Raw genomic sequence first — 27,330 nt, 5'->3', positions numbered from 1 at the left:
TGTATTTTATTTATAGTGAATTTTGCCGGTTGGATCAAACTACAAACGCAGTAACTATTTATCTGTTTATCAACTGTGATTAGACTGCAAACGTAATTTACAGGGAAATTGTGTGATTTTGTTTATAATGCTGTAAGCTGACTGACAGCTCATTCGAGAGATAACACCCCTACAGAAAGTGGTGTAGTCCACCATTTGCGGAACATGACTAGAGCTCAGCGCAGGCTGCAGACAATTTAAGCTGGGACAGTAACAGGAGAAGGCTTTGCACTCCGTTAACAGTGGCCTGCAGAGTCCTAGTTTGTTTGTAGAGTGAGATAATATATTCCAATTGGACCCATGTTTTAATACTGTGTACAAGGATGGGTCAGGGCAACTGCCATATCCTGCTACATTTTAATTGAATGCATTTGAACACGTTTAGATGGACCGGGGCATGAAGAATTCCTGTTTACAGAACAGTCCTGTTTGTGACGCCCGGGTGGTTTTATTCCGATCTTTTGCTTTCTATTGCCCCAGGTTGTTGATAAACTGTGTAATTGTTGTCTGACTACAATTGGTAATAGTGACCCTAAGGTGTTAATAATGTGCTAATGGTGTTTCATAGCCCTCTGCAAGCCAGTAAGGGGGCTATTTCAATATTCTCTCATCTGAAGCAGGGGAATGCTCTTAGTGTAATTACCTGGAGCTAATACCTTTTGTTTCCAGAGATTAATTCTGCCACATATACTATACCATCCTGCTCTACGATGTATCATTAAAAAAAAAATTGGAGCATCTTCCAGACATCTACATGTGCGAATTTTAGCCTTGCCTTTAGGCTCTACGTTCACCTATTTGTACAAAAAATACCCATTTCTAATTTTCTGAAATCACCTACACATCTCTGCATCCATGACAGCAGCCCTGCAAGCACCACCGTAGCAAGGTGTCCAATCTACATTAAAGAAGATAAATGAGACCCCGTTCACACTACTGGGCTGGCCGGGTGTGTCCAATCTACATTAAAGAAGATAAATGAGACCCCGTTCACACTACTGGGCTGGCCTTAATATGTGTGGATGAGAATAGTATTTTATGTGCGTGTAAAAGCAAGCAGCTAAAATAAATGATGGGCATTTTAATGTAAAGACGCACACTTCTGTAGCTGTGTATATCGTTGCGTGCAAAATTAACAATGGTGGCTGAATATGCAGGTCGCCAGCATTATTGATCATTATTGAGATCTACAATCCTGCAGTTTTTATATTTATCACTTAGTTACTAAATAACTGGAAGAAAAGGCAATTGTGACAAATGAAGCTTAATTATGAATGCGCTACAGCTCATATATTATGTGAAAGAAACAACCTGAATGTTAACCCGCTAGATTTTATTAAATTTAATATTTTTATAATTAAACTTGAATGATGCAGAAATAATTACCATTCAATACCGATCCACTGCCGTCTTGGCTAGAAGAGCATTTGCCTTTCTATTTACCTTTCACGAGTATGGGAGGGTCTTCTGAGCTACGTAACCACATTGGTCATGTGAGACGAAAAGGCGGCACTAAGTCTGCTTTGCATTCATATCATCAATTAATTAATTAATTAATTAATTAATTAATTAAAAGTTGCTGCTGCTTCCTGGTACCAAATCACTTCCTGTGTTGCAGTTTAAACTCAAATCCAATGATCTAGCTGCAATTAGACCATGTGACCTGCAGCAAAGATACCAAGATGAAGCAATCTATTTATAGGGCTGTAATTGAAATAATTGAATAAGGGGCTTCATTTGAAATCTCAATACCCTGAATTAAAAAAAAAAAGAAGAACCAAAAGGACAATTAAAGGGGGAGCAGCAAAACAAAGATAATTATTAAGAATTGTTAGTACTGCTTTAAAGAGGGGGGTGTCTCTTGAAATACTTTATAATACTATAAGAACTAGCAGCATCCAGCCTATCTAATTTGAAATAATTTTACAAAGCAGGTCCGTGTTGGCTCCAGTGTCAAAGTGGAATCTACAATAAAATCCTGAATCTAAATTAGGCAATACAGTCTCCAGGAGAGATGCAGAGCCACCTGTGGGGAGCTGTAAAAAGATCAATGGTTCCTTCCACATCAAGGAGGACGTTTGGGCACCTGTGCAATTAGGGCATGTGTCTGGAAAAGGAGGAGTCTTTTATTCCACCACCGTTCAATTAAATAAGCTATACATCTGAGTAAAAAAGCTGGACCCCAAAGGCCACTGAATGTAATGTGAAGTGAAGGCTTCATTAGCCTCTATTGATGGTTTAGTAATTGTGGTAGACAGTATATATTATTTTGTATTAGTTTAAAATTTGAACTGCGTGAAGGCTGATTGATCCTCGTGCAGATATGGCTGTGTGAAGGGTGATTGATCCTCATGCAGATATGGCTGTGTGAAGGCTGATTGATCCTTGTACAGATATGGCTGTGTGAAGGCTGATTGATCCTCATGCAGATATGGCTGTGTGAAGGCTGACTGATCCTCGTGCAGATATGGCTGTGTGAAGGGTGATTGATCCTCGTGCAGATATGGCTGTGTGAAGGCTGATTGATCCTCATGCAGATATGGCTGTGTGAAGGCTGACTGATCCTTGTGCAGATATGGCTGTGTGAAGGGTGATTGATCCTCGTGCAGATATGGCTGTGTGAAGGCTGATTGATCCTCATGCAGATATGGCTGTGTGAAGGCTGATCGATCCTCGTGCAGATATGGCTGTGTGAAGGCTGATTGATCCTCATGCAGATATGGCTGTGTGAAGGCTGATTGATCCTCATGCAGATATGGCTGTGTGAAGGCTGATTGATCCTCATGCAGATATTGCTGTGTGAAGGCTGATTGATCCTCGTGCAGATATGGCTGTGTGAAGGTGATTGATCCTCATGCAGATATGGCTGTGTGAAGCCTGATTGATCCTCATGCAGATATGGCTGTGTGAAGGCTGATTGATCCTCGTGCAGATATGGCTGTGTGAAGGTGATTGATCCTCATGCAGATATGGCTGTGTGAAGGCTGATCGATCCTCGTGCAGATATGGCTGTGTGAAGGCTGATTGATCCTCATGCAGATATGGCTGTGTGAAGGCTGATTGATCCTCATGCAGATATGGCTGTGTGAAGGTGATTGATCCTCATGCAGATATGGCTGTGTGAAGGCTGATTGATCCTTGTGCAGATATGGCTGTGTGAAGGCTGATTGATCCTCGTGCAGATATGGCTGTGTGAAGGCTGATTGATCCTCGTGCAGATATGATTTCCAATGATTTCCACTGTGCTTTTACAATGGTTTTAATGGCTTTTGTAATTGCAGATAGAAAGAAGGATACTGAAGAAACCTTTTTTATTATGTACTACTGCCATTAGCACTTAAAACATAATGAGTTCACTTTACTGCTTGGTGTTTTTTATTCACTGCAGTTTATCCTTTTGGTCTTGTGTAGCTGAGAAACTCTGCTTGCAACCCTTGAATACACACACACACTCTCTCCCTGTTTTTCTCTCACACACAGACACACACACACGCACACACAGACACACACAGACACACACACACACACACACACACACACACACACACACACAGACAGACACACACATTCTCTCCCTCACTCTCACACACACACACTCTCTCCCTCTCTCTCACACACACACACACACACACACAGACAGACAGACAGACAGACTCTCCCTCTCTCTCTCTCTCACACACACACACACACACACACTCACACACTCACTCTCTCTCTCTCCCTCTCTCTCTCTCTCTCTCTTTCACACACACACACAGTACTTTGATTGAAATGACATCTGTTCCACAGGAAGAGCAGTTGTGACATTTCCAGAACACTTTCCTCACAGTGCTTCATTACTGTCTGCCGCACCCCCCTCTGCTTTGTAACAGTTCTAGGCAGGCGAGCAAAGGGCTGAAGCAGAGCCACCAGGAACGCACTGAAATTAAAAAGAACGGTCACCTCTGCCAGAGTGACAACCTGGAATTGCAAGCAAGCAAAGCAGCTTCTTAAATGCCTTTTCGCTTGCTGAAGCCGAAGGAAATGCCTCAAATGTGTTACTATAGATTTTGGAATCAGATCCCCTCAACCTCTGATCCCAGATGCATGTGACAGGAATTGTAAATTGTTCAAGTTAATTATGTACTGGGTGCTGTATAATCCCTTCAAGGCTCTTGGCCATGTATTTAAAAAGTACTTAGCTTCAAATTACATTCTTAATGGTTTTTAATTAATAGTAAAGTCCAAAACATGTTGCTTATATCACACACCGACTATTTTATATAATTACCAGTATTTCCATTTGGGGGGGTGTGGCAATGTGCCCTGCCCTTGTGTGCGTTTATATGTTGTATGTTGTGTGTTAATGTTGGTGTATAGAGATTGGTACACGGGATATAAACGGGTCTGTGTTTCACGTGTATTTAAAAATGTAGATTTGTATTTAGGCACGAGGAGGGGACAAATCACTTCACGTGCTGGTTAAATGTAATATGTGAGCACGGGGTTGCATGTAATGAATTCACGTGCTGGGATTCAAGTGAATAATTAATTGGTAATTGAATCCCAGCACAACAGTATATATAGACACATTTTCATTCACTCGGGGTTGTTGGGTGTTCGAGAGTGGAGAACGGGAGAGAGAGAAGAGGAAAAAGGAGAGTAGGAAAAAGTAAAGAAATCTACGTTTTTGTTTCACTCACCGTTTGTCTGTCTGTGCACTGTCTGTTTACTGTTTTAGTCAGTTTTGTTCGTCTATTTATTTTGGCGTAAGTGCCGTGTCCTGTTTTGTGTTTAAAACCTTTTATTTTCTGTTCTGTTTAATTATTAAATGCTGAGCGCGATCACGCGCTCAGCTTCATCAAAACCCCAAGTCTCTGTTGTTTATTTCCTGGCTCTGGTCTGACGCCACCCACGCCGGCCGTCTTTGTGACAGGGTGCCACCTCAGGGATCAGTCTCCCAAATATCCCAATATTGTTCACGATTGATGCAAGCAGAGGTGCAACAACCGTAATTATAGATCATAGATCAAAATTCCAATCCTTCCTATTTATTATTTAAAAAGAACAAAGTTAAAAACAGAGCAGCGTTTCGGCCTGACGGCCGTCATCATGTTTTAATAAGTCAGTGTTAAAGTGCTTTGACAAAGAGTACAGGAGCTTCAGGTCTCGTGGCCGGCTGTAGACATATGTAATCCAGACTAGATTAGCTTTGATTACCTAGCACAAGCGTACTTATATTAGCTTGACCCTTTATTCAAGTTTCCCATGGTAAAAGCATACTGTAGCAAAGTGTAATAAACTACTCCACAATGGGCTGCAGTGTGGAGTAGTGTTTAGGGCTCTGGACTCTTGACCGGAGGGTTGTGGGTTCAATCCCAGGTGGGGGACACTGCTGCTGTATCCTTGAGCAAGGTACTTTACCTAGATTGCTCCAGTAAAAACCCAACTGTATAAATGGGTAATTGTATGTAAAAATAATGTGATATCTTGTAACAATTATCTTGTAAGTCACCCTGGATAAGGGCGTCTGCTAAGAAACAAATAATAATAATAATAATAATAATTGTTAAGCATGGTAAAGCACAGAGAGATATGTTGAAGCATAAAAAACAAAAACAACTAAACCTTGCACAGTAGAACCATGGGGAAAGCATATGAACACTGCTACATGACCACACAGTGGTGAACCTTTTCAAATGGAATGTCACCTCTAACTGGAATGACCCAGAAGCCAGCACCACAGGGTAAATAAACCAATAAGAGAAATATCACTAGTGTGAATAGTGTGGTGAACCATCAGCAAGCGACAGCAACAGGGTAACCCTTCACAGCTGACAGCCACACCTAACAAGGCAGTATCACAGAAAACAGGATCAAAGAGCATGCAATCCAATCCTCTGAGAAATGCAAACACAACACGGGTACTTACTCTGCAGTTTCCAAGCTCTTCTGCAGATAAAATCACCATCCCGCATTTCTTCCCTGGGATCCCACTGAAAAATAATAATAACAGTTAGTGCCGAATATTAACATGCAGGTACATTATATTTAGCACACACAAGCTTGTGCTTGGAAAACAATCAAAGACGGAGTGACTTTAAATATGGAAGTTTAGGTATACAGTATATATACCCTGCTTTCCTGGGAATGGTCACTGTATTGTACCAGTTTCTAATACCTTTAGAGTCATGACTGTGTTCTGTTCATTTTCCATACAGCGCTGAAACCAAACACACTATCACTTTAATTTAATGTTCCACTATTCGACATTTATAACTAACCAATCTAATGTCAGACCTGCATTAATGAGTCCAATAACTCACCAATGACTTAATTAATAATTTATGACTAATAGCTTAGAGGGCATTTTTGTAACAGTTTGCAACTATTTGTTTAATAACGAGTCACTGGTGAGGCATTGGAGTCTACAGTTAGTAACTCATGCTTCATACATGCCTAATGGTGGATTGGTAAAGTAATGCGACTCACACAAGCACCTCAAAGCTTTCTACTCCTTTCCTATAAAGAACGACAAAAACAGAAACTAAACAAACTGGCTTTTTAAAAGTTGTTTCACTGCTCACTCTGAAGGGGTTCTCAATCCTGGTCCTCTGGGACCCCTGTGTCTGCTGGCTTTCATTCCAACTGAGCTCTCAATTACTTAACTAGACCCTTAATTGAACTAACAAAGTAGCTTAATTAGGCCTTTTTAATTGTTTTCTGCTCTTAAACAGTTGCAGATTTCAGCTTAACTATAAAATGTTATGAGTAACTTGAAATCTGAAACTTTTTAGGAGCTGAGAACAATTAAAACGGCCTAATTAAGCTACTTATTAGTTCAATTAAGGGTCTAGTTAAGTAATTGAGAGCTCAGTTGGAATGAAAGCCAGCAGACACAGGGGTCCCCGAGGACCAGGATTGAGAACGGCTCTAGTGGAGTCTAGCGAGCGAGGCAGCATGGGACAAACCCTTCCGCTCCAGGTGGGCTGCCATTGTTTCATTCCAGTGAGCTCTGCACCGCGCTGCCCTGGAGAGAAGCACTCATAACAACTGGTGAGCAGTTTCTTCAATCTGCTCATCCATGTGATATTTCCTGTAATACATGTCTGGTTGATACCAGGGACGCGGGAAGTGGGGGTGCTGGGGGTGCGGCCACACCCCCACATGCCCAGGGAGGGGTGAGGTGGCAGTGCGGACGTACCGGCAACTTTTCTCGTTAACTTTAGTTTATGAATGAACATTTGCACTGCCTCCAAAAAAGTCATTAAACAACTCTTTCAACCAATTAGTATTGCCAATTAGCACTAAGCATTGCAATGTGTGGGCGGGCGTTCGTTGTTTCAACCTATCACTGATAGTATCAGCACCAACCACTGTCACGCAAGACAGTGTTTACTTTACGGGTCCTGACCTAGAGGCTAATTTAGCTATGGAACTGTGCTTAATAATGTCGGATGGCAAAACATTAAAAATAAATCTGTATCTTCCAGAACCACATTTAAAACAGTTGAGAATAAAGGATATTTAACTGTTAACATATGTCAATATCTTTCTCAATAAACAAACCATTTGATGTTTTCACTAAGAACTTAAGAAATGACGTTCATCGTTAATGAAGGCAGATTAACAAGGTAAGCTTACGTCTATTGTAATGGATGTATAACTGTGTTTCTTGCCACGGCATGACAAACTGCCCTTTTCATTTTGAGCCTCTAATAGTAAATAGTTTTCCCATTGACCATTGTTGATCGTTGATTTGAAAGTATTGTAATTGACCGCAAGGGAATGGGGGAGTTCCAAAATATGTGTTCTGCTTCTTTGTTAATTCTACATTTTTGCTATTTGTTAAGTTTAACAAGCCGTGTGTATCCAGACAGAATATCTGTAGGTCTATTTTACAAAATCAGTGATGTGTAGTGTAGCGACTACATCCTCCTTACAGTGAAAGGAAAGCCACCAGTTTTCATTAAGGAATGCAGAGCTACAAAATATCTGAGCTCGATTTAATCCAGCCCATGGTTTAACAATGCTAATTACAGCTTTAAAGACAGGTAGAGAGAACAGAAATACATGCAAATCTACCAACCCTATATTAATAAGTAACAGTTGCTACCAAATGCCTCTACTAGTGCACTGCTTTAGTACTAGCCTTTAAAATTGTTGTTTCCCGATGCATCTACAGAATGAATCTAGTGATTGTGGTATAGAAGGCAGAACTGTCCTGATTCGCAGGTGTCTGTGTTACAGTAGAGACCAGCACAATGTATAATGTTGATGTGTTTGATGATTTGAATGCTTTACTTCCTATAGTTAACTATGTTATGTACAGTTATGGATGGGTTGATGTTTTATTTCCGACATGACACAGCTGTCTCGTTCCGGTTCTGTTTTTAAAAGTATGTTGGAAATCAAAATGCAAGCTTTTAGGATATTGTTTTTATATATAGTTGTTGCAAGTATTTAAATGCTTGTCGTTTTTGAATAGGTTACATAATAATTGCTAATAGTATAGACTGCAATGGCATTTATACAACTGTTCAGTTTGTGAATAGACCTATTAAACTTGTCGAATAGAATGAAAGCAGTTTAGTGCCGAAGATTCTAATGTATTTTATTTGTACTTTACTATTTTAAAAAGACATCTAAGACAGCACAAAGTAAGCTATGTGTTTAGTATGTCATTGCATTTTATTTATGTAACATCTGACTTGCATGATAATATGTTGTCTTGTTGCTTTGAATCTTACATTAAATGTATAGACTCGTGTTTCTGATTTTTTCACTTTGTGCCACTGGTCTTATTCCTTATGAAACTTACTTGGTCTGTTCATGTTTTGATGGTGAAATCCACCAAAATCACGATGTTGTATGTATTTAAATATTGCCTGAAGTTGTCTCTCCCCCTAACCCCTTTCATTTTCAGCACCCCCAGTTTGAAATTGGTTCCTGTGTCTCTGGTTGATACAGGAAACACGTGCTCATTAACAGTCCTCATTACCCAATACCGCCCGCCCTGTTGGGTCTTATTGCTTACATATCACACACGACCCCATGCATTATTCCATATAGATCACACCAGGGATGGAAAACAGAGTGCGTGCTACTTACATGCTTCTAAATACTATCAATGGGGAAAGCGGGACTCTTATATTTAAATAGGGGCTGATTTTCAAATTCTTTTTACCCCAAAGAGTAAATTATTATTATTATTATTATTATTATTATTATTATTATTATTATTATTATTATTATTATTATTATTATTATTTTCAAATGGGGAAAACACCATCAAAGCTACAAAACCAGAAATAAACACAGCAAGTATTTGATTGTATAGTTCAAGTAAGTTAGGTTGTTTATTTCCCGTTTTGTAACTTGAAATTGATTTACACTTTGGAGAAAACTGCTTTGTTAAATCCATCCATTGCCTGTATTTGTAACATGTGTCTTACTAGTACATTTAGACATGGCATGCTAAGCATCTATAATGTGTTAACAGACCTGGAGCTATGCCACTGGCTTTCGGAATACAGTAAATGCCTACCGGTAATTTCTGTTCCCATGCTTGGGAGAGGGAGGCATGTTTGTTTTTACTATGTCCCTAGGCTTCGTCTTAATGCTGCTTCTTGAATGTTTAAGTACTAACCAGCGGGATACAGTATGTATTGTTCAATCTAAAACCTGGTCGTCATTCAAGACAGTTGCTGGGGGGGCTAATGGTGTGCAAGACTCAAAACTTACTTAACCAAGTGACCGCTTCATGTTTCCAGTAATGGAAGCTACAAAACTGATCTCCTTCAGGCAGAGGATGAAATGAGAAGAGGTAGAGCAGAGTGCAGCGCCTCGTTTGGAGGTGAAGCCCGGGGAGACACTCTGAACTGCATGTCCACAGACTGATGCATTCTGTCATACCACTAAGTGTCCACAGGCACTGCGCTTAGTTAATGCCTCCCCCTCTCACAGCTTGTGAGCTTTTTTACAGTGCCTGGCTATCGTGTCTTATTAATCCCCTTGGATAACTCAATCACACGCAGCTGGAGCTCCGGTTGCCTGTCAGGACGACATCAAGCCCTCAGCGCTCTCAACACCAAGGAGGAAGAGAAGCCTTTATCTTCATCAGTCGCCCACGTCCTGTCTTCACTTTCTCCAAGGCATTAAGGCGCCATCCTACTTCAGATCTTCAGGTTTTCAGCCGTTAGCAATGCAGCTAGAACAGGGTTTCTCAAACTCGGTCCTGTGGACCCCCTGTGTCTGCTGGTTTTCATTCCAACTGAGCTCTCAATCACTTAACTAAACCCTTGATTGAAATAATAATTTTCTAAATTAGACCTTTTTAAATGTTTTCAGCTCTTAAACAGTTGCAGAGTTCAAGTTACTTATAAAATGGTATTGCTAACTTGAAATCTGAAACTGTTTAAGATGAAAATAAGTAATAATGTCTAATTTAACAAATTATCAGCAGTGTGGAGTAGTGGTTAGGGCTCTGGACTCTTGACCGAAGGGTTGTGGGTTCAATCCCAGGTGGAGTACACTGCTGCTGTAACCTTGAGCAAGGTACTTTACCTAGATTGCTCCAGTAAAAACCCAACTGTATAAATGGGTAATTGTATTTAAAAAAATAATATGATATAATTGTAACAATTGTAAGTTGCCCTGGACAAGGGTGTCTGCTAAGAAATTAATAATAATAATTAAGTGTCTAGTTAAGTAATTGAGAGCTCAGCTGGAATGGAAACCAGCAGACACCCTGAGCTAGAACAAGAGTGTAAACAGGATGCATAAACACTGTAGAAGCTCCAGACAGCTTGACTGCAAACCCTTGGCAGTTTTTAATTCAAATGACTCCACATGACTAAGAACCAACACTTCTTATGCCCAAAGAGCGGTCCTTTCCAGGGCAAACTTGAGAGCTGCTTGTGGTGCAGTTTGGGAAAGCTCACATAGCTAGTCCAGCCCTGCTCTGTGCATAAATAGGTATGACTGCTCCAAGAACCATTGCTCTCAATCCAACACGTTCTACATGATCCATGAAAAAAAAATTAAATGAATAAATTAAAAGAAAAATAGAGATGCACTGTTTCACACAGCCACCGTTCTAATCCCTTTACGTCATTGGACCAATTAGCTTCACAACACAGCTTGTTTTGGTCTCATTTAGCCCCACTTTTGATCTTCTGTTAACTCAGCACCTGCACTGCACGGCACAAACTACAAAGCAAAACCAATGAGCTCACTGAAGAACCTTTCATTCCCTGAGCACCGCTTTAATAAATAGGAGAATTAGAAGTCAGGCGTTGTCTGTATATTAATTCTACTTTTCCATTCTAACAACAAGCAGAGCCGTTATGAAACTGTTTTCTGGGCGATAATCTGACAGAGGCCTACTGTCTGGCTATATCACTGCGGGCTGGAAGAGCACTCAGCATTGAACTAACGCTTTGGGAAAGTTACAAACAGCTTTCCCGGGAAGAACCACACTCCTTTTTCATTTAAAAAAATGCTTTAACATTGACCTTTAGCTTGTAGTTCTGAGTCATGTATTCATGGGACTCATAGAAGACACAGGGTCCAATTCTTAAATAAGTTAAAGATTAAAAAAAAACTGTTTATACAGTTTTGAAAAGCACAAATTAGCTTCTAACCCTGTTTCAAATAGTTGGGAAACGGTTTCATGAAAGGATTAGGACAGCAGTGTGGAGTAGTGGTTAGGGCTCTGGACTCTTGACCGGAGGATTGTGGGTTCAATCCCCAGTCGAGGACACTGCTGTTGTACCCTTGAACAAGGTACTTTACTTAGATTGCTCCAGTAAAAACCCAACTGTATAAATGGGTAATTGTATGTAAAAATAATGTGAAATAATGTATAATGTGATATCTTGTAACAATTGTAAGTCGCCCTGGATAAGGGCGTCTGCTAAGACATAAATAATAATAATAATTTACAGTAATAAATCAAAATGACCTTTAAAAAAACAGCCCTGAACAAAACATTCCTTACAATAAGTCATAATTTGTTGCTTGCAAAAGGGGATTCTGGGAAAATAAGAACACATTCATACAGCAGCAATCCCATGATTCCAAGCAAATACAGAGCGTAGACTGAAAAATAGTTTGAATATGTCTAATGTTTTGCTATAGATACATGTATTAAAAAGTGATTGTCAAGAAGTAGCAGTGGGTTTAAAATTAGTCAGTCAAACAGTTTTATTAATCAGTTGATTGGACTTGGTGTCTAATGCTGAAGCTGAGTTCATCAACAGCTCCATCACCAGAACGCTTCATTTTATTCTTTGTATTCGTTTGGCTTGATTTAAGTGCACATACTGCTGGCGGATTCGGTAATATTGGATAATGCTTTCAAAGGACTCTCTGTTTTCTTGGTTTATCGTACTAGGTCCTATAGGAGCTGTAACCTATGCAGAACGTGCCAGAATCAAACTGTATTAGCAGTCTGTAACAGGGCGATGTTAAATACGTGGGTCGTCACTGAATAATACTGAAGCAGACACAGAGCGATGGGTTGCCAGGATGCACAGGCACAACCAGGTGAAGATCAGGGTCAGGGTGTTCTTAGACAGGTGCCTGGGCGTGCACAGGGTTAGAAGGCTCTTAGACAGGTGTCTGGGTGTGCACAGGGTCAGGGGGTTCTTAGACAGGTGCCTGGGCGTGCACAGGGTCAGAAGGCTCTTAGACAGGTGTCTGGGTGTGCACAGGGTCAGGGGGTTCTTAGACAGGTGTCTGGGCGGGCACAGGATCAGAAGGTTCTACAAAACTGGGAGATTCCTTATATAAATTATGTAAATAAGGTCACACTTTATTTTAAGGGACACTTTTTTAGTTTATTAACTGTCAGCAAACATTGTTCATTTTGCACTAAGGGTTGAAGACATGATCTTTCTAAACTAAAGTAACGGGCAGTGTTGTGTGATGCACTGCCGTTACAGATTCTATTCCCTGTCGGTGAGATTTAATTTTCTCAACATTACTGCAGTAACAATTTGAACAGATTTGAAATATATGATCATGTGTGTGTGTGAGTGTGTGTGTGTGCGTGTGTGTGAATGTGTGTGTGTGTGTGTGTGTGTACGTGCGAGTGCATGTGAGTGTGCGTGTGTGCGTGTGTGCGTGTGTGCGTGCGTGCGAGTGTGTGAGTGTGTGTGTGTGAGTATGTGTGTGTGTACGTGCGAGTGCATGTGAGTGTGCGTGCGTGTGAGTTTTTGAGTGTGTGTGTGTGAGAATGTGTGTGTGTGTGTGTGTGTGTGAGTGTATGTGTGTGTACATGCGAGTGCATGTGAGTGTGCGTTCGTGTGTGCGTGCGTGCGACTGTGTGAGTGTGTGTGTGTGTGAGTATGTGGGTGTGCGTGTGCGTGTGTGTGTGTGTTATGTGTACATGCGAGTGCATGTGAGTGTGCGTGCATGCGAGTGTGTGAGTGTGTGTGTGTGTGTGTGTGTGCGTACGTGCGTGCGTGCGTGAGTGTGTGTGTGTGTGAGAGTAACAAGGGAGGACTGCTGCTATAGAGATCCATTAACTTCACTTGAATTCGTCCAAGTGCCAGTTTCAAACTCTCCCGGGTCCTTGGCTGTGAATAGACACCAGATGTGCAACTAGGGAATTTGACAGTACTTAGCACTTATCCATGTCAGCTCTTAGTCTTCAGAGGTCAAAAAGGACATGCTTATTCTATAACTCTGCATTGGCTTTGGCTTGGAGAAACTAGAGAAAGTATCTTCTGAAAGAGTATAATTTAATCTTTGAGGGCAATTTGATACCTACAGCCAGAATTGGTTCTGAAACTGGAATGATGTAACTCTGACAAGCAAAAAAAAAACATTTTGTTATACTGTTTTTTACATGCAAATGAGATGTGTAAAATATTCTTGTATTTAAACCCAGGGTTTCTCTGCTATTAGCCTTTAACTTTAGTCACTTGATTGAACTACATCACGTCTTGGTAACACCCAGAACTAACCATATGCTAATACATCAACGCCCCCTGCTGGGGATTTAGCTTAGTGAAACGAATGAATAACACGACTCAACTGAACACGTAACAGACACTCTGGGACCCTGGTTTGTTGGTCTACAACTAATGTCTTGAGGTATTACTCATGCAGTAGATTAAAAAAAAAAAATCCTGCACACACTAAACATTTCTCAGACTTCACAGATCGATTTGCTATTGAAGTGCACTTAGGCCTCAGGCGGGATCTCAAATATAAGATATATTGTTTTGAGCTTGTGTGATGATTATGCTGCATGCTGTACATGAACGGCTATTAAACCATGCTGGCCTTGGGTTACAGCAAGGCTAATCTTGCCAGCTGAGGTGTCTCTAATTTATCTGCTTGCTTCCCGAGACCAAGTGTTATGTCTTCCTTGCAGGTACAGAGAAGCCTGCTCTGCAAATCACCTGCCCTTGGCTGGAGCACAATCATAAATTCCCTGTGTTAAACAGGGCTGCATGATGTTTGTAGGATTTACAGCAGCTGGAAGATATATGGAGCGCTTCCTTTGGCAGGGGAGCGGACTTTCCAAACACACTATCATTCGTCGCTCAAGCGAATGCGGTTTTTGCTTTGAGGAACACACTATCATTCGTCGCTCAAGCGAATGCGGTTTTTGCTTTGAGGAACACACTATCATTCGTCGCTCAAGTGAATGCGGTTTTTGCTTTGAGTTACACACTATCATTCGTCCCTCAAGCGAATGCGGTTTTTGCTTTGTGGAACACACTATCATTCGTCGCTCAAGTGAATGCGTTTTTTGCTTTGTGTTAACTCTTCTGATCTTGCAGTAGATTCCCACCCTGTGCTTGATAATGAAAAACAAAAGCAAAGGTTCACTGACACAGAGGCACAGAAAAGTCATTACTGTATAAAGGGTTTCTCCGGTGTCACTTTTCATCTGATATGCATGGTTGTAATATTTCTACCTTGTGCCACTCAGAGGTGACATGCTCATTCAGTGTGTCAGCTTATGTTTCCAGGAAATTATGACCACTTGTGTTGCCTTAAGCTATTAGTTTGAGATTTACATATTTTTTTCAGCAAATCTCAAAACAGTTGGGTATAGTTTTGTGGATTGAGTTCTTTATTAATGTCATTATTATAATTGTTTTTAAACAGTCGAATGGTCTTACAATTACAATAACATTTTGCACACTCCTATTCGCCCCATTTCAAGACACTCAATAAAATAATAAAACAAAGAACATTCCAGTTACCTTTAACTAATACCACACTACCTATCAATTAGGTCGTCCCTAAAGGATCTGGCAATACAATAAAGAGGCATTCAAAGTGGATGACGGATTAAGAACAGTGTGCTGTATAATGAAATGAGAAGCTATAATTAATCCAATTTACCACAGTCCAGTGGATACGATTTCATTACGGCTCATTAATCAATGGAGAAATCCATACCAGGAAGACAGTGATACAATAGGTAACTCTTACACATTTTACCAGTCTATACAGATTGTTCTAGAACAGAGGTTCTCAGCCTGTGTTCTATGGTGTAAACCCCCATCTATACAGATTGCTCTAGAACAGAGGTCAGAGGTCATCCCCAAGTCACAGCAGGCTACTCCAGCGACCCATTTCCAAACACTATCCTGTGTTATCACAACATGGCACTCTCACTTGTCTGTCCATTCCAAAGACTGTTGAATATTTATCATGTAACAATGAATTAATTACTGATAAAAAGTAAATACTTACTTCTCCGAACAATTCAGGGATTTTCCGAAATGTGTGTATGAAATGTTATATAGAGTAGTAAATACTCAGATCCTGTGTTGGAATGATAACCAACACTCGTCTGCACTCTACAGTCTTGAGGGGTGCTGGGCATGTCTTTATTGTTTCAGTAGAGGATTTGCAGGATTTACTGTATCATGCTTCATATATCTCTATATTTCCAATGTATTGTTAGTACACGCTGCCATTTGCAAATGCAATACAATGCAAATGTTCATTTCACTATTAAAGATTAGTTTTTGTTGTTTAGAAGTAATAGTCTTGATGTTTTTAAATACTAGGGCTTATGTAGTTAGTAGTTTAAATTCTTGTTTTTGGTCCCAATGCTGGTTCATAGCACTGGGGAAAATTAAACACCAAATTGGGAACCACAGCTCCAGAAATCAGAAGTTCTCTGACTGGCACAGCACCTCAACTACCTGATTAACTCGGCTTCTATCGTGGCATCTCCCTGAACCAAGTCCAAAAAAACTAAAACTCCAATCCAAGGCAGGCAGGATTTCTAAATCAAGAATCTGCAATGCCAGGGGAAATAAGGTTCTAAAAGATAAGTGTCCATCACTGTGAACTAGTAGTGTGAGTGTGTGCGAGTCTGCCTGAAGAGATACCATTAGTCTTTACTCTGACTGGCTGCTGAAAGCACTCTGTAGAAAGGAATGGATAGTGCTGCAAGTCTCTCTCCCTTTGCATGACTCCGGGGTACTGCATTGAGAGGTTACCCTGTGCAGTGGGTCTTTACCAGCAACGTATAACTGTGTTTCCATTGCTGCGGGCTGAAGTTTTCAAAATCAACATCAATCTACTGCAAATGTACTTTCACCCATGGTTATAGGGACAAGGCAATCAATATGTGCTGTCAGGCTGTCAGTATTAATAAGACAATATGGAGAGCCCAGGATTACTTGTATTAGGCAAGGGTGTGAGTGACTGTCACAAAGACGGCCAGAGTGGGTGGCGTCAGACCAGATGCAGGAAGTAACAAACAGAGATTTGGGTTTAAGCTGGGCGCGTGATTGCGCTCAGCATTTAATGAATAAACACACAGAAAATAAACGGCTTGCAACAAAACACAGGACACGGCACTTGAGCCAAAATAAACAGACAAACAATTTTACTACTTATTTTACTGTTACAATTCCCTCCGTCTCCTAACCCGTTCTCCACTCACCGAACACCAACCCCCAGTGAGTGAAAACATGCAGCTTTTATGCAGTTGTACCGAGATTCGATTGCTAGTCAATCATTCAATTGGAATCTCGGTACAACTGCACGTGAATTAATTAAAGTGCAATTCCCCGTGCTCACATATTACTTTTTACTTGCACGTGATGTGATGTGCCATCCCCGTGCCTAACTACAAATATACAATTTACACACACGTGAAACACAGACCGCTTATATCCCGTGTACCAATGCCTATACACCAACATTTACACACAACACGTAACATATAACATACACAGGGGGGCACTTTGCCACATATACCCCCCCTTGTGCAACGCACACATGGCCTCAATGGCCACCTCCCCCCTCAGTCCCAAAGTCCCGGAAGAGGGGAAGCAAGTTGTTTCTGGGGGTGGCCATGGTGGAATGTCTGGCACCCCCCAATTCTTCGTGGCTGGCAGCTCCCTCTTCCGGGGCTTCAGCCACACTATCTGCTGCCGCGAAAGTGCAGCTGGGGGAGCTGGTCTCCTGACCTCCCCCCCCCTTCTTTGTGGCCGCCAGCTCCCCTCCGTGGGGCTCCGGCCACCGTGTTTCCTGCCACGGAAATGCGGCTGGGGAAGCTGGTCTCCTGACCTCCCCCTCTTTCTTTATGGCCGGCAGCTCCCCTTCATGGAGCTCCGGCCACAGTGTAGCGACCCAAGGCAAAGCAGAGGCCCCGGCGACCCCAGGCGAAGCAGGACCCTCGACGACCTCAGGCGAAGCAGGATCCCTGGCGACCCCAGGCGACGGCAGCAGCAGCGGACCCTCGGGAGGTGGAGGCAGAGGCAGCTCCTGCTCCTCTCCCTCGGGTGGTGGTGGTGGTGGAGGTAGAGGCAGCTCCTGCTCCTCTCCCTCAGGTGGTGGAGGCATAGGCAGCTCCTGCTCCTCTCCCTCGGGTGGTGGTGGTGGTGGAGGCAGAGGCAGCTCCTGCTCCTCTCCCTCGGGTGGTGGTGGTGGTGGAGGCAGAGGCAGCTCCTGCTCCTCTCCCTCAGGTGGTGGAGGCAGAGGCAGCTCCTGCTCCTCTCCCTCGGATGGTGGTGGTGGAGGCAGAGGCAGCTCCTGCTCCTCTCCCTCGGGTGGTGGTGGTGGAGGCAGAGGCAGCTCCTGCTCCTCTCCCTCGGGTGGTGGTGGTGGCGCTGCCGGCTCCTCCGACCGCAGGGGTAGGGCTGGTGGCGCTGCCGGCTCCTCCGACAGCGGGGGTAGAGCTGGTGGCGGGCGTCTCCGCTGGGCTCCCTTCAGCAGCAAAAACAGCGGCTGCTGTGGAGCCTGAGCTTCACGCCCTCGTCCCTCCCAAAAAAAAATAGGGGTTTGGGCCTTCAGCTCCTCCCCTCCAGACACAGGACGCACCGGCTCCTCCCCTCCGGACCTAGGACGCCCCGACTCCTCCCTCTCGGGCCGTGGACGCCCCGACTCCTCCCTCTCGGGCCGTGGACGCACCGGCTCCTCCCTCTCGGGCCGTGGACGCACCGACTCCTCCCTCTCGGGCCGTGGACGCACCGACTCCTCCCTCTCGGGCCGTGGACGCACCGACTCCTCCCTCTCGGGCCGTGGACGCACCGACTCCTCCCTCTCGGGCCGTGGACGTTCGGGCTCCTCCCACTCGGGCCGTGGACGTTCGGGCTCCTCCCACTCGGGCTGTGGATGTTCGGGCTCCTCCCACTCGGGCTGTGGACGTTCGGGCTCCTCCCACTCGGGCTGTGGACGTTCGGGCTCCTCCCACTCGGGCTGTGGACGTTCAGGCGCCTCCCGCTTGGGCTGTGGACGCTCAGGCTCCTCCCGCTCAGGCATAGGACGTGGCAGCAAGGGCTCCTCTTCTTCATCCTGCATGGGGCATAGGGCCAACGTGTGCCCATATGCCCCACAGCCAGGGCACCACTCCCCCCATCCCAGTCTTTGGGCCATTGCCTGTAGGGTCCTGTGGACGGAGCAGGGTATGGTGGTGTGGCTAGTTTGGCCACAGTCGAAACACCACAGCCCTGCTTCTGCCTTTCTCCCTTTGCCCTCCTGTGCTCTTCTCCAGCCTCTTCTCCCCATTTCTTCTCCTTTTGTTTTTTTTTTTTTCCAAAAAAAAACTGCGGTTCCCGCTCTGGCCTGAGCCCTGGAGGCGCTGTCGTCCCGGTTCTGACACCACGTGTCACAAAGACGGCCAGAGTGGGTGGCGTCAGACCAGATGCAGGAAGTAACAAACAGAGATTTGGGTTTAAGCTGGGCGCGTGATTGCGCTCAGCATTTAATGAATAAACACACAGAAAATAAACGGCTTGCAACAAAACACAGGACACGGCACTTGAGCCAAAATAAACAGACAAACAATTTTACTACTTATTTTACTGTTACAATTCCCTCCGTCTCCTAACCCGTTCTCCACTCACCGAACACCAACCCCCAGTGAGTGAAAACATGCAGCTTTTATGCAGTTGTACCGAGATTCGATTGCTAGTCAATCATTCAATTGGAATCTCGGTACAACTGCACGTGAATTAATTAAAGTGCAATTCCCCGTGCTCACATATTACTTTTTACTTGCACGTGATGTGATGTGCCATCCCCGTGCCTAACTACAAATATACAATTTACACACACGTGAAACACAGACCGTTTATATCCCGTGTACCAATGCCTATACACCAACATTTACACACAACACGTAACATATAACATACACAGGGGGGCACTTTGCCACAGTGACTCATCGTTTTAGATACAGGGTGCGGGAGGTTGCCTAAATCCACTGGAAGCTTGTAAAGGGAGATTGCAGCGTGAACACATCCTAGCCATGAAAGAAAGGCCTTGCGTTGTTACAAATAAGCGCATAGGAGCATATATAGCACAACCAAATAGAAATGCACAGCAAATCAACCTGTACTCTGACCAACTCAAAACACGCAAGAAGTTTTGCAATAGTGTGATGCTTCAAGTAAAACTGCGTGGAAAAAAGCAAAAAAAACATACAAACAAAAAAAAACAACTCTGTGCATTGGGAAATTGCTTGTATTATTGTGTCAACAACAGCTCCTGTATAGATCTTCCTGTGGTTGAAGCGTTGTATGAAGAAGACGAAATAGACAAAAAAAACTCCATACATTCTGTATCTATGCAGGCCTGTTTGAAAACACAGCAGAAAAAGTGTTGTCCTTTTATTATCATTGGGTTATTTTCAAAGAATGTTTTTTGCTTATTAACTGTACTGGAAAAACATTGGCAATTACCTGCCATCCCTCCAATGCACCACTGTTTCTCTTAAAAAGTGACCTGTGCTGACATCAAACAGCTAAATAACAGAAATTTCTTTCTTTTTTTAATCCTGCCCTCTCCTCAGTAGAAAAGTTACATTTAGATTGGCTGGCCACATGGTATGTCATTTTGAAAGGTGACAGAAATATTGCTGGTGTGAAGCATCCACAGCATGCCAATGAATACTCTACACACACAGTACAGGAATGAAGACTCTACACAGCCAGTACAGGAATGAAGACTACACAGCCAGTACAGGAATGAAGACTCTACACACACAGTACAGGAATGAATACTCTACACACACAGTACAGGAATGAAGACTCTACACAGCCAGTACAGGAATGAAGACTCTACACAGCCAGTACAGGAATGAAGACTCTACACAGCCAGTACAGGAATGAAGACTCAGGGAGCTCACTTTAATTGAGATACCACCGCCGTTCCTGTTTTCCCTCTGGGATTAGGAGTTGATTTGAAAGTCCAGCTTTGCTTTGCTGGGGACCGAAGATCACAGTTTTTATGAGTAAAGGGAGTTTCAAGCGTCTAACCTCGCCAAACAGTTGCAGCAAAGTGAAACCATAAATCTAGTAAAACGTTTTGATGTTTTTGTCAATTTCTTAATTTGTTTTTGTAATTCAGAGTGTCCAATTATTCTTTCTTTCTTCCCAGTATTGAATGTTCAATTATGTTCCCTCACCGGAGCAACTAACGATGCGTTCATTATGAATTCTATTATAGTTTGATGTTTCCTATGAACGAGTCATGAATTAATGTCCACCTCATGTGAATTAAACTTGCTTTTCACTATTGTTTACTATGTGACTCCATTGCTTGAAACAAGACTGGATTCCCCCAAGGGTCAGTCATGGGTCCTCTCCTGTTCTCTCTCTACACCCCTATGGTTTCTCATACCATTTCTATGGTGATGATGCTCAGATTTTCCTCTCCTTCCCCACCTCTGACTCCACCATCTCCTCCTGTATCTCTACCTGTCTGTTTGCTATTTCCTCCTGGATGCACTCGCATCACCTCAAACTCAACCTCTCTAAATCTGACCTCCTTTTCTTTCCCTCCTCCTCCCCCTCCTCTGATCTCTCTATCTCTGTTCCTCTGGAATCTACCACACTCTCTCCCTCTTCCTCCGCTAAGAACCTTGGAGTCACCCTGGACCCCTGCCTCTCTTATTCCCAGCACATCTCCACTCTGGCACCCACTTGCCGATTCTTCCTGAGCAACATCCGAAGAATCCGACCCTTCCTCACCAACTACGCCACCCAGCTCCTGGTCCAGGCCTTGGTACTCTCCCGCCTAGACTACTGCAACTCCCTCCTGGCTGGCCTCCCTGCGTCCGCCACCCGTCTGCTCCAGCTCACCCAGAACTCCGCTGCCCGCCTGGTGTTCTCTCTGCCTCGCTTCTCCCACTCTACTCCACTACTCCGCTCACTCCACTGGCTACCGATCACCGCTCGCATCCAGTTCAAGACTCTTGTACTAGCCTACAGATGCCTTGACCAGACTGCACCCAGCTACCTCCAGACCCTCATCTCTCCCTACACCCCCACTCGACCTCTCCGCTCCGCCTGCACTAGAAGACTGGCTCTACCTCCTCTACGCTCCCCTGCCTCCAGAGCCCGCTCCTTCTCCACCCTCGCTCCGCAGTGGTGGAATGACCTACCTACAGATGTCAGGACCGCCCAGTCCCTGACCACATTCCGGTGCCTCCTTAAGACTCACCTCTTCAGACAGCACCTGTAGAACTCCTCTGTTTTTCCCCTGGGACACTATCACCCTTCCTTAATTGTGCTTTATTTGCTCTTATCTGCCCCCTATTTTACTGCATTTAATCCTGTACTTCAGAGTACTGTAATCTGCCAAGTGTTTAATCCGTAGTATTTTGTAGTTAATCATATCTTGATGTAACTATCACTGTCACTGTTATCTGCTGTAGTATTGAATTGTATTTTGTCACACTTGTACTTGCTTGAACCAAAGTCATTTTATTTATCTTGCTCTTATTGTATTACTTGTACTGTAACACTTGAAATGTATTTGCTTATGATTGTAAATCGCCCTGGATAAGGGTGTCTGCAAAGAAATAAATAATAATAATAATAATAATAATAATAATAATAATAATAATAATAATAATAATAATAATAATAATAATAATAATAATAATTCAAAGTGTTACTGTTTTGTTTATTTATTCAGTCCTTGTGACCGAGGTTGGATTGAGTGCCTTCACTGAACAGTGTTGTCTGATAGCACTTGGCTGCAGTAGCCAATCCTTAGGTGAAAGGTCATCATTAAGGCTGAGATGTACTGACACACACACACACACACACACACTTACATTCACACTCACGTTGAAACATTATGTCTCCTCTGACAGAGTTTCACCATGAAATAAACCACTGCAAAATGCTGTTAACATCTGGTGCTTTCTGGGACTAATATGAGAATCACAGTTGTACATCCTTTTTCCACGCATCTGGTCTAAGTTTGGGCATTGAAATGATAAATGTCAGCAGACATTAGGCAAGACGACATTATGTCAGGGTGAGCTGTTCCCCAGTAGAAGATCACTGTGCAATTCTTTGTGGGAAATGAGCTGGATCTGACTTTCCTGAGAAATCCTGTCAGTCTCTCAGTGAATGAGCTGACAGGGCACAAGCAAACACTGTACTTAATAACGTTCCTTCTTTTTACATCAATTATAAGAAGTTACGACCTACTGTTATTAACAATGACACAAACAAACTCATTCCTCAACTATGTCAGAGTGCTTGTGAGATCCACACACTATGACATGAAATCCTTTCTGCAGTGTAGGGATGGGACCTCATACTGTACATCAGCATGTATTCAACAGAAATATTTTACCTGATTCATATCATTCTGTTGTGAGCGCACGTATTAAATACTGTAACACAAATGCAACTACACATCTAAGCTATAATGTGCCTGTTTTTTTAAGAGGATCCAAAAAAAGCTGAATTCCAAAGGGAGTTAAGTTTTCAACTTCAGAATTCAGCCCTACATGGAAATGCCTAGAAGTTGGAATAATGGCAGGATGCACAATTTCTCCACTGGCTTATACCATGGCAATGGAAGTAATTATTAGGGCATCAAAAAGGGTAGTGGGAGGAGAGCGCTTGGCTTCTGGAATGCGACTACCACCATTTCGAGCATACATGGATGACATGACAACCGTGACTATAACAGTAGCCTGCACTAATTGGTTATTGGGCAAATTAACCAATAACATTGAATGGGCACAAATGCAATTCAAGCCCACTAAATCAAGGAGCATCTCTATAATTAAAGGTAAAGTAGTAGATAAAAGGTTCTACAATAATGGTGAGGCAATACCAACAGTGACTGAGAAGCCAGTGAAAAGTCTTGGGAGATGGTACGACGGGGATCTAAAGGACACAGTTTGTGTTGGAGAAGTTAAACAACAAGCAGTGGAAGGGTTGAAGAACACAGACAGCAGTGCTTTACCGGGAAAACTGAAACTCTGGTGCTTTCAGTTTGGTCTACTGCCAAGGCTGCTGTGGCCACTGACTGTGTACGAGTTTTCTTTGACAGCAGTTGAGAATCAGTTCATACGTCAGGAAATGGTTGGGAGTTACATACTGCCTCAGCAGAGTGGGACTTTATGGTAAAGGAATACTGCAGCTACCAGTCTCTGCTCTAACCGAGGAGTTTAAGAGCGCCAAGGTCCGACTGGAAATGACATTAGTAGAGAATCAAGAAAAATACGTAAGGGAGGCAGCACCTGTGTTGAAAACTGGAAGAAAGTGGGTGGCAAAGAAAGCCGTGGAAGATGCAAAGACTGCCTTTCAAATCAGTGATATTATGGGGCAAGTTCAGCATGGAAGAGGGGGTCTTGGTCTCAGTTCAGCTCCTCCTACATGGCACAAGGCAACCCCAGCTCAACGGAGGAAGCTGGTAGTCAATGAGATGCAAAAGCAGACGGAGGGGATGAGGTGTGTAAAGGCCGTTTCCCAGACCAAGCAGGAAGAATGGATGAGATGGGAGAGTGTGGAACAACGCAAGATCGGCTGGCAAGACCTATGGACAATGGAACAGAGCAGGATCAGTTTCCTCATCGGATCAACATATGATGTTCTCCCATCACCACAGAACCTAAACCTCTGGGTAGGAGAGGATCCCTCATGTCCTTTGTGTTCATCACCTGCAACATTAAGGCACATTTTGACAGGATGTAAGGTGGGTCTTAGCCAAGGACAGTTTACTTGGTGCCAGGTGCTGCGATGTTTGGCCTTAGCATTGAAAGACAAGCATAACATGACCAATAAGTTGCCACCAGCCCCATCAAAGCATTACACACAAAAGACAATATTCCTCCATCCAGGAGAGCAACCACCAAAAAAAGGTGTTAAAACCAAGCCTTACCAAGGACAACTGGAAGCTGCTAGAGACTGGAAAATCCTGGCAGATGTTGGTCAACGGCTTATTTTTCCACCTGAGATTGCCACCACTAACCTTCGACCAGACATTGTCTTGTGGTCTGGATCAGCATGCCTTGTTCATCTGGTAGAGTTAACAGTGCCATGGGAGGATGCTGTGGATGAGGCATATGAGAGGAAGAAACTGCAGTATGCTGAACTAGCTGCTGAAGCGGAACAGCGAGGATGGAGAGTCCAGGTTTACCCAGTGGAGGTGGGTTGTCTAGGATTTGTGGCACACTCTACAACCCAGTTTTTCAGAGATGTCAGGTTCAGTGGCCAAGAGTTGTGTCACATTGTGAAGAATTTATCTGAAGCAGCAGAAAGGAGCAGCAACTGGCTGTGGTTGAGATGGAAAGATTCTGGCTGGGGATCTCAAGCAGAATAGAAAGAAAGCAACGCTGATGTATGGGTATTATTTATTTATTTATTTATTTATTTATTTATTTCTTAGCAGGCACCCTTATCCAGGGCGGCTTACAGTCATAAACAAAAATACATTTCAAGAATAGTAAGCTGGGCTTTGAGTGGGGGACAGAGTGGGGTGATGCTAGGACACCAGAATCACTGTCGAGCCCTCTTGAGGTGTCGTGGGCTAGTCGATGAAAGACAGAGGATGGATGGTGCACACTTGAAGACCCCAGAGATTACCCTACTTAGCTCAATCTAGACGGTTGTCATGATGATGCGCTGGGGAGACCGCACTGTGGTTGATCCCTTGAGCCAGCATCGCAGCCGATGCGCGTGCTGATGCGCTGGGTAGGCAAAATAAGCTGATCCCTGGAGCCAGCATTACACTTCAGCCATCAACACCAGGCAGAAGGATATCTACATCATCAGATGGAAAGAAACGCAAATGGATGGAGACGCAGATGGATCACATTAGTTTACTGTAAAGCTATGTCTTAATTGGTGCTTATCTTGGCGTGAGTCAAGTTCAAATCAGCATGAAGTTTTAACATCTACTCTCATGTAATGGAAATCAAATCAAAGTCAATGAATGCTCTGGCTTTGCTGTAGCACAGTGTGGGAGTCGGTTCAGTCGAGTGAACGCAGATCTCAGCAGACTCTGCTGTTAAAGCTGCAGAATTAATGCTTTCATGTGAAAATCTCCTCCACTTTCTCACCCAGTTCAAAGAAGTTGGTGAAAGTGCAAGCAATGTATCAGACAACTATACTGGATTGTGGTCTATGATAGCATTAGCATGTGTCCAAATAAATATCAGTTTTTTAAGCTTCACATAGGAAATCTCTAATTGCTGTTGGATCCTGTACAAAACCAACATTCTACTATATTTTAACCCCTAGTATTTATGTTGGATCTATAATATAGAATCCTTGTCGTTCAGTATAAACACTGGGTGTTTACAGAACTTTAGAATGTCAAGGGTTCCAGAGAACACTACTAAACTATATGGTTCCATACAGAACACCAAGGAACATGCATCTAAACTATATGGTTCTATACAGAACCCCCAGGAACATTCTTTCCTAGGAGTGTAGAGCGATGCAGGTGATCTGGCATTTTCATCTGTTATAGAACTCTCCCTAGCCATTAAAAAGAGCTTTAATCACAAATAAATGAAAGCCTGAAACTTTTATTGATCTTTTTCTGTAGTTGCAGTTAATATTTTGCTAATTTATGAAACAGCTAGTTGGTCAGAGAACTCCAGCTGTGCTGCTGGATGCAGTTTACTGTGTGTATTGAAGATCTCAGGAGGAAAAGTACTTATTTTCTTGTAGCTAAAAAAAAGCTGACGTTCCAGACTCACCAATTGTCTTGTTAATTCTATTTTTCTTGTACACTAACTGCAGCATTTTGTTTTGAGCTCATTTTCTCAAATTGAATTCCTTTGAGCAGCTGCAATTATTTCTGTAAAACTTACTGTTTAAAAAAAAGAAAGAAAAGAAAAATGCAAATTCAGATTTTCTTCAGTCAGGGCTAAAGCAGGAGAATATTCCCAAGCGTCGCTCAGACTCACGCCTCCACAATCCTCACATTAGGTATTGCAGCATTGGTGTGTTTCCCAAGCCTGTGTGCAGAGCGCACTGGCTGCAGTCAGATGTCATGATATCCATTGTCCACTAGGGGAAACGTTTTGCACACCAAACTCATTCCAGCTTTGAACCCAGGCCTCCAAAAGGTTAGCAGCATTTCGAGGCTAGTTATTTTTTTAAATTACATTTTCAGCCCAAAGCATTTCTGTAAATCTTACGAATACAGTGTACTTTACTTATTATACCTTCAGGGTGATGAATGGCTTGTATGACTCAAATTAAAGTATTTTTAATCAGGCTACAATTTAACCTGGACTCTAGAATCTGTATTCTGTCATTCACCACCCACTCTGCTGTGATCTGATGCTGAAAGCTAGACTCTGAAGATTATACTGAAAGCACATCCTATCAAGCTCTATAAATAACACATCAAAAACAAGTGTAATAACCACATGATCAGCTATCTGGATGTGCTTCAGTAGAACAGTAATTATTATCTCACTCCTATATAGGTATGTAATGCAGTACGCTGCTGGCCTTTATTAAGTTTCAGGTTGAGATCAATATTTGAAGTACCGGTACCTTATAAGACACTTATAAAATGTCAAAGCAGTACATGACTCCCCACGGCTAAATC

The 27,330-nt window shown here is 43.0% G+C and overlaps 1 protein-coding gene across 2 annotated transcripts in view; it reads right to left on the bottom strand.

Moving 5' to 3' along the window:
* The window catches only part of LOC117425621 (copine-8-like), a 158,958-nt gene that overhangs the window by 67,780 nt on the left and 63,848 nt on the right, over positions 1-27,330 (bottom strand). For both annotated transcript variants that reach the window (XM_059004003.1, XM_059004004.1), the window contains one exon: positions 5,951-6,014. In XM_059004003.1, coding sequence (XP_058859986.1) covers positions 5,951-6,014 — 64 coding nt within the window. The remainder of the gene's footprint in view (positions 1-5,950; positions 6,015-27,330) is intronic.

This window comes from Acipenser ruthenus, chromosome 29, assembly GCF_902713425.1.
Source record: "Acipenser ruthenus chromosome 29, fAciRut3.2 maternal haplotype, whole genome shotgun sequence".
Classification (NCBI taxonomy): Eukaryota; Metazoa; Chordata; class Actinopteri; order Acipenseriformes; family Acipenseridae; genus Acipenser; species Acipenser ruthenus.
This window is presented reverse-complemented; position numbering and strand designations above follow the sequence as displayed.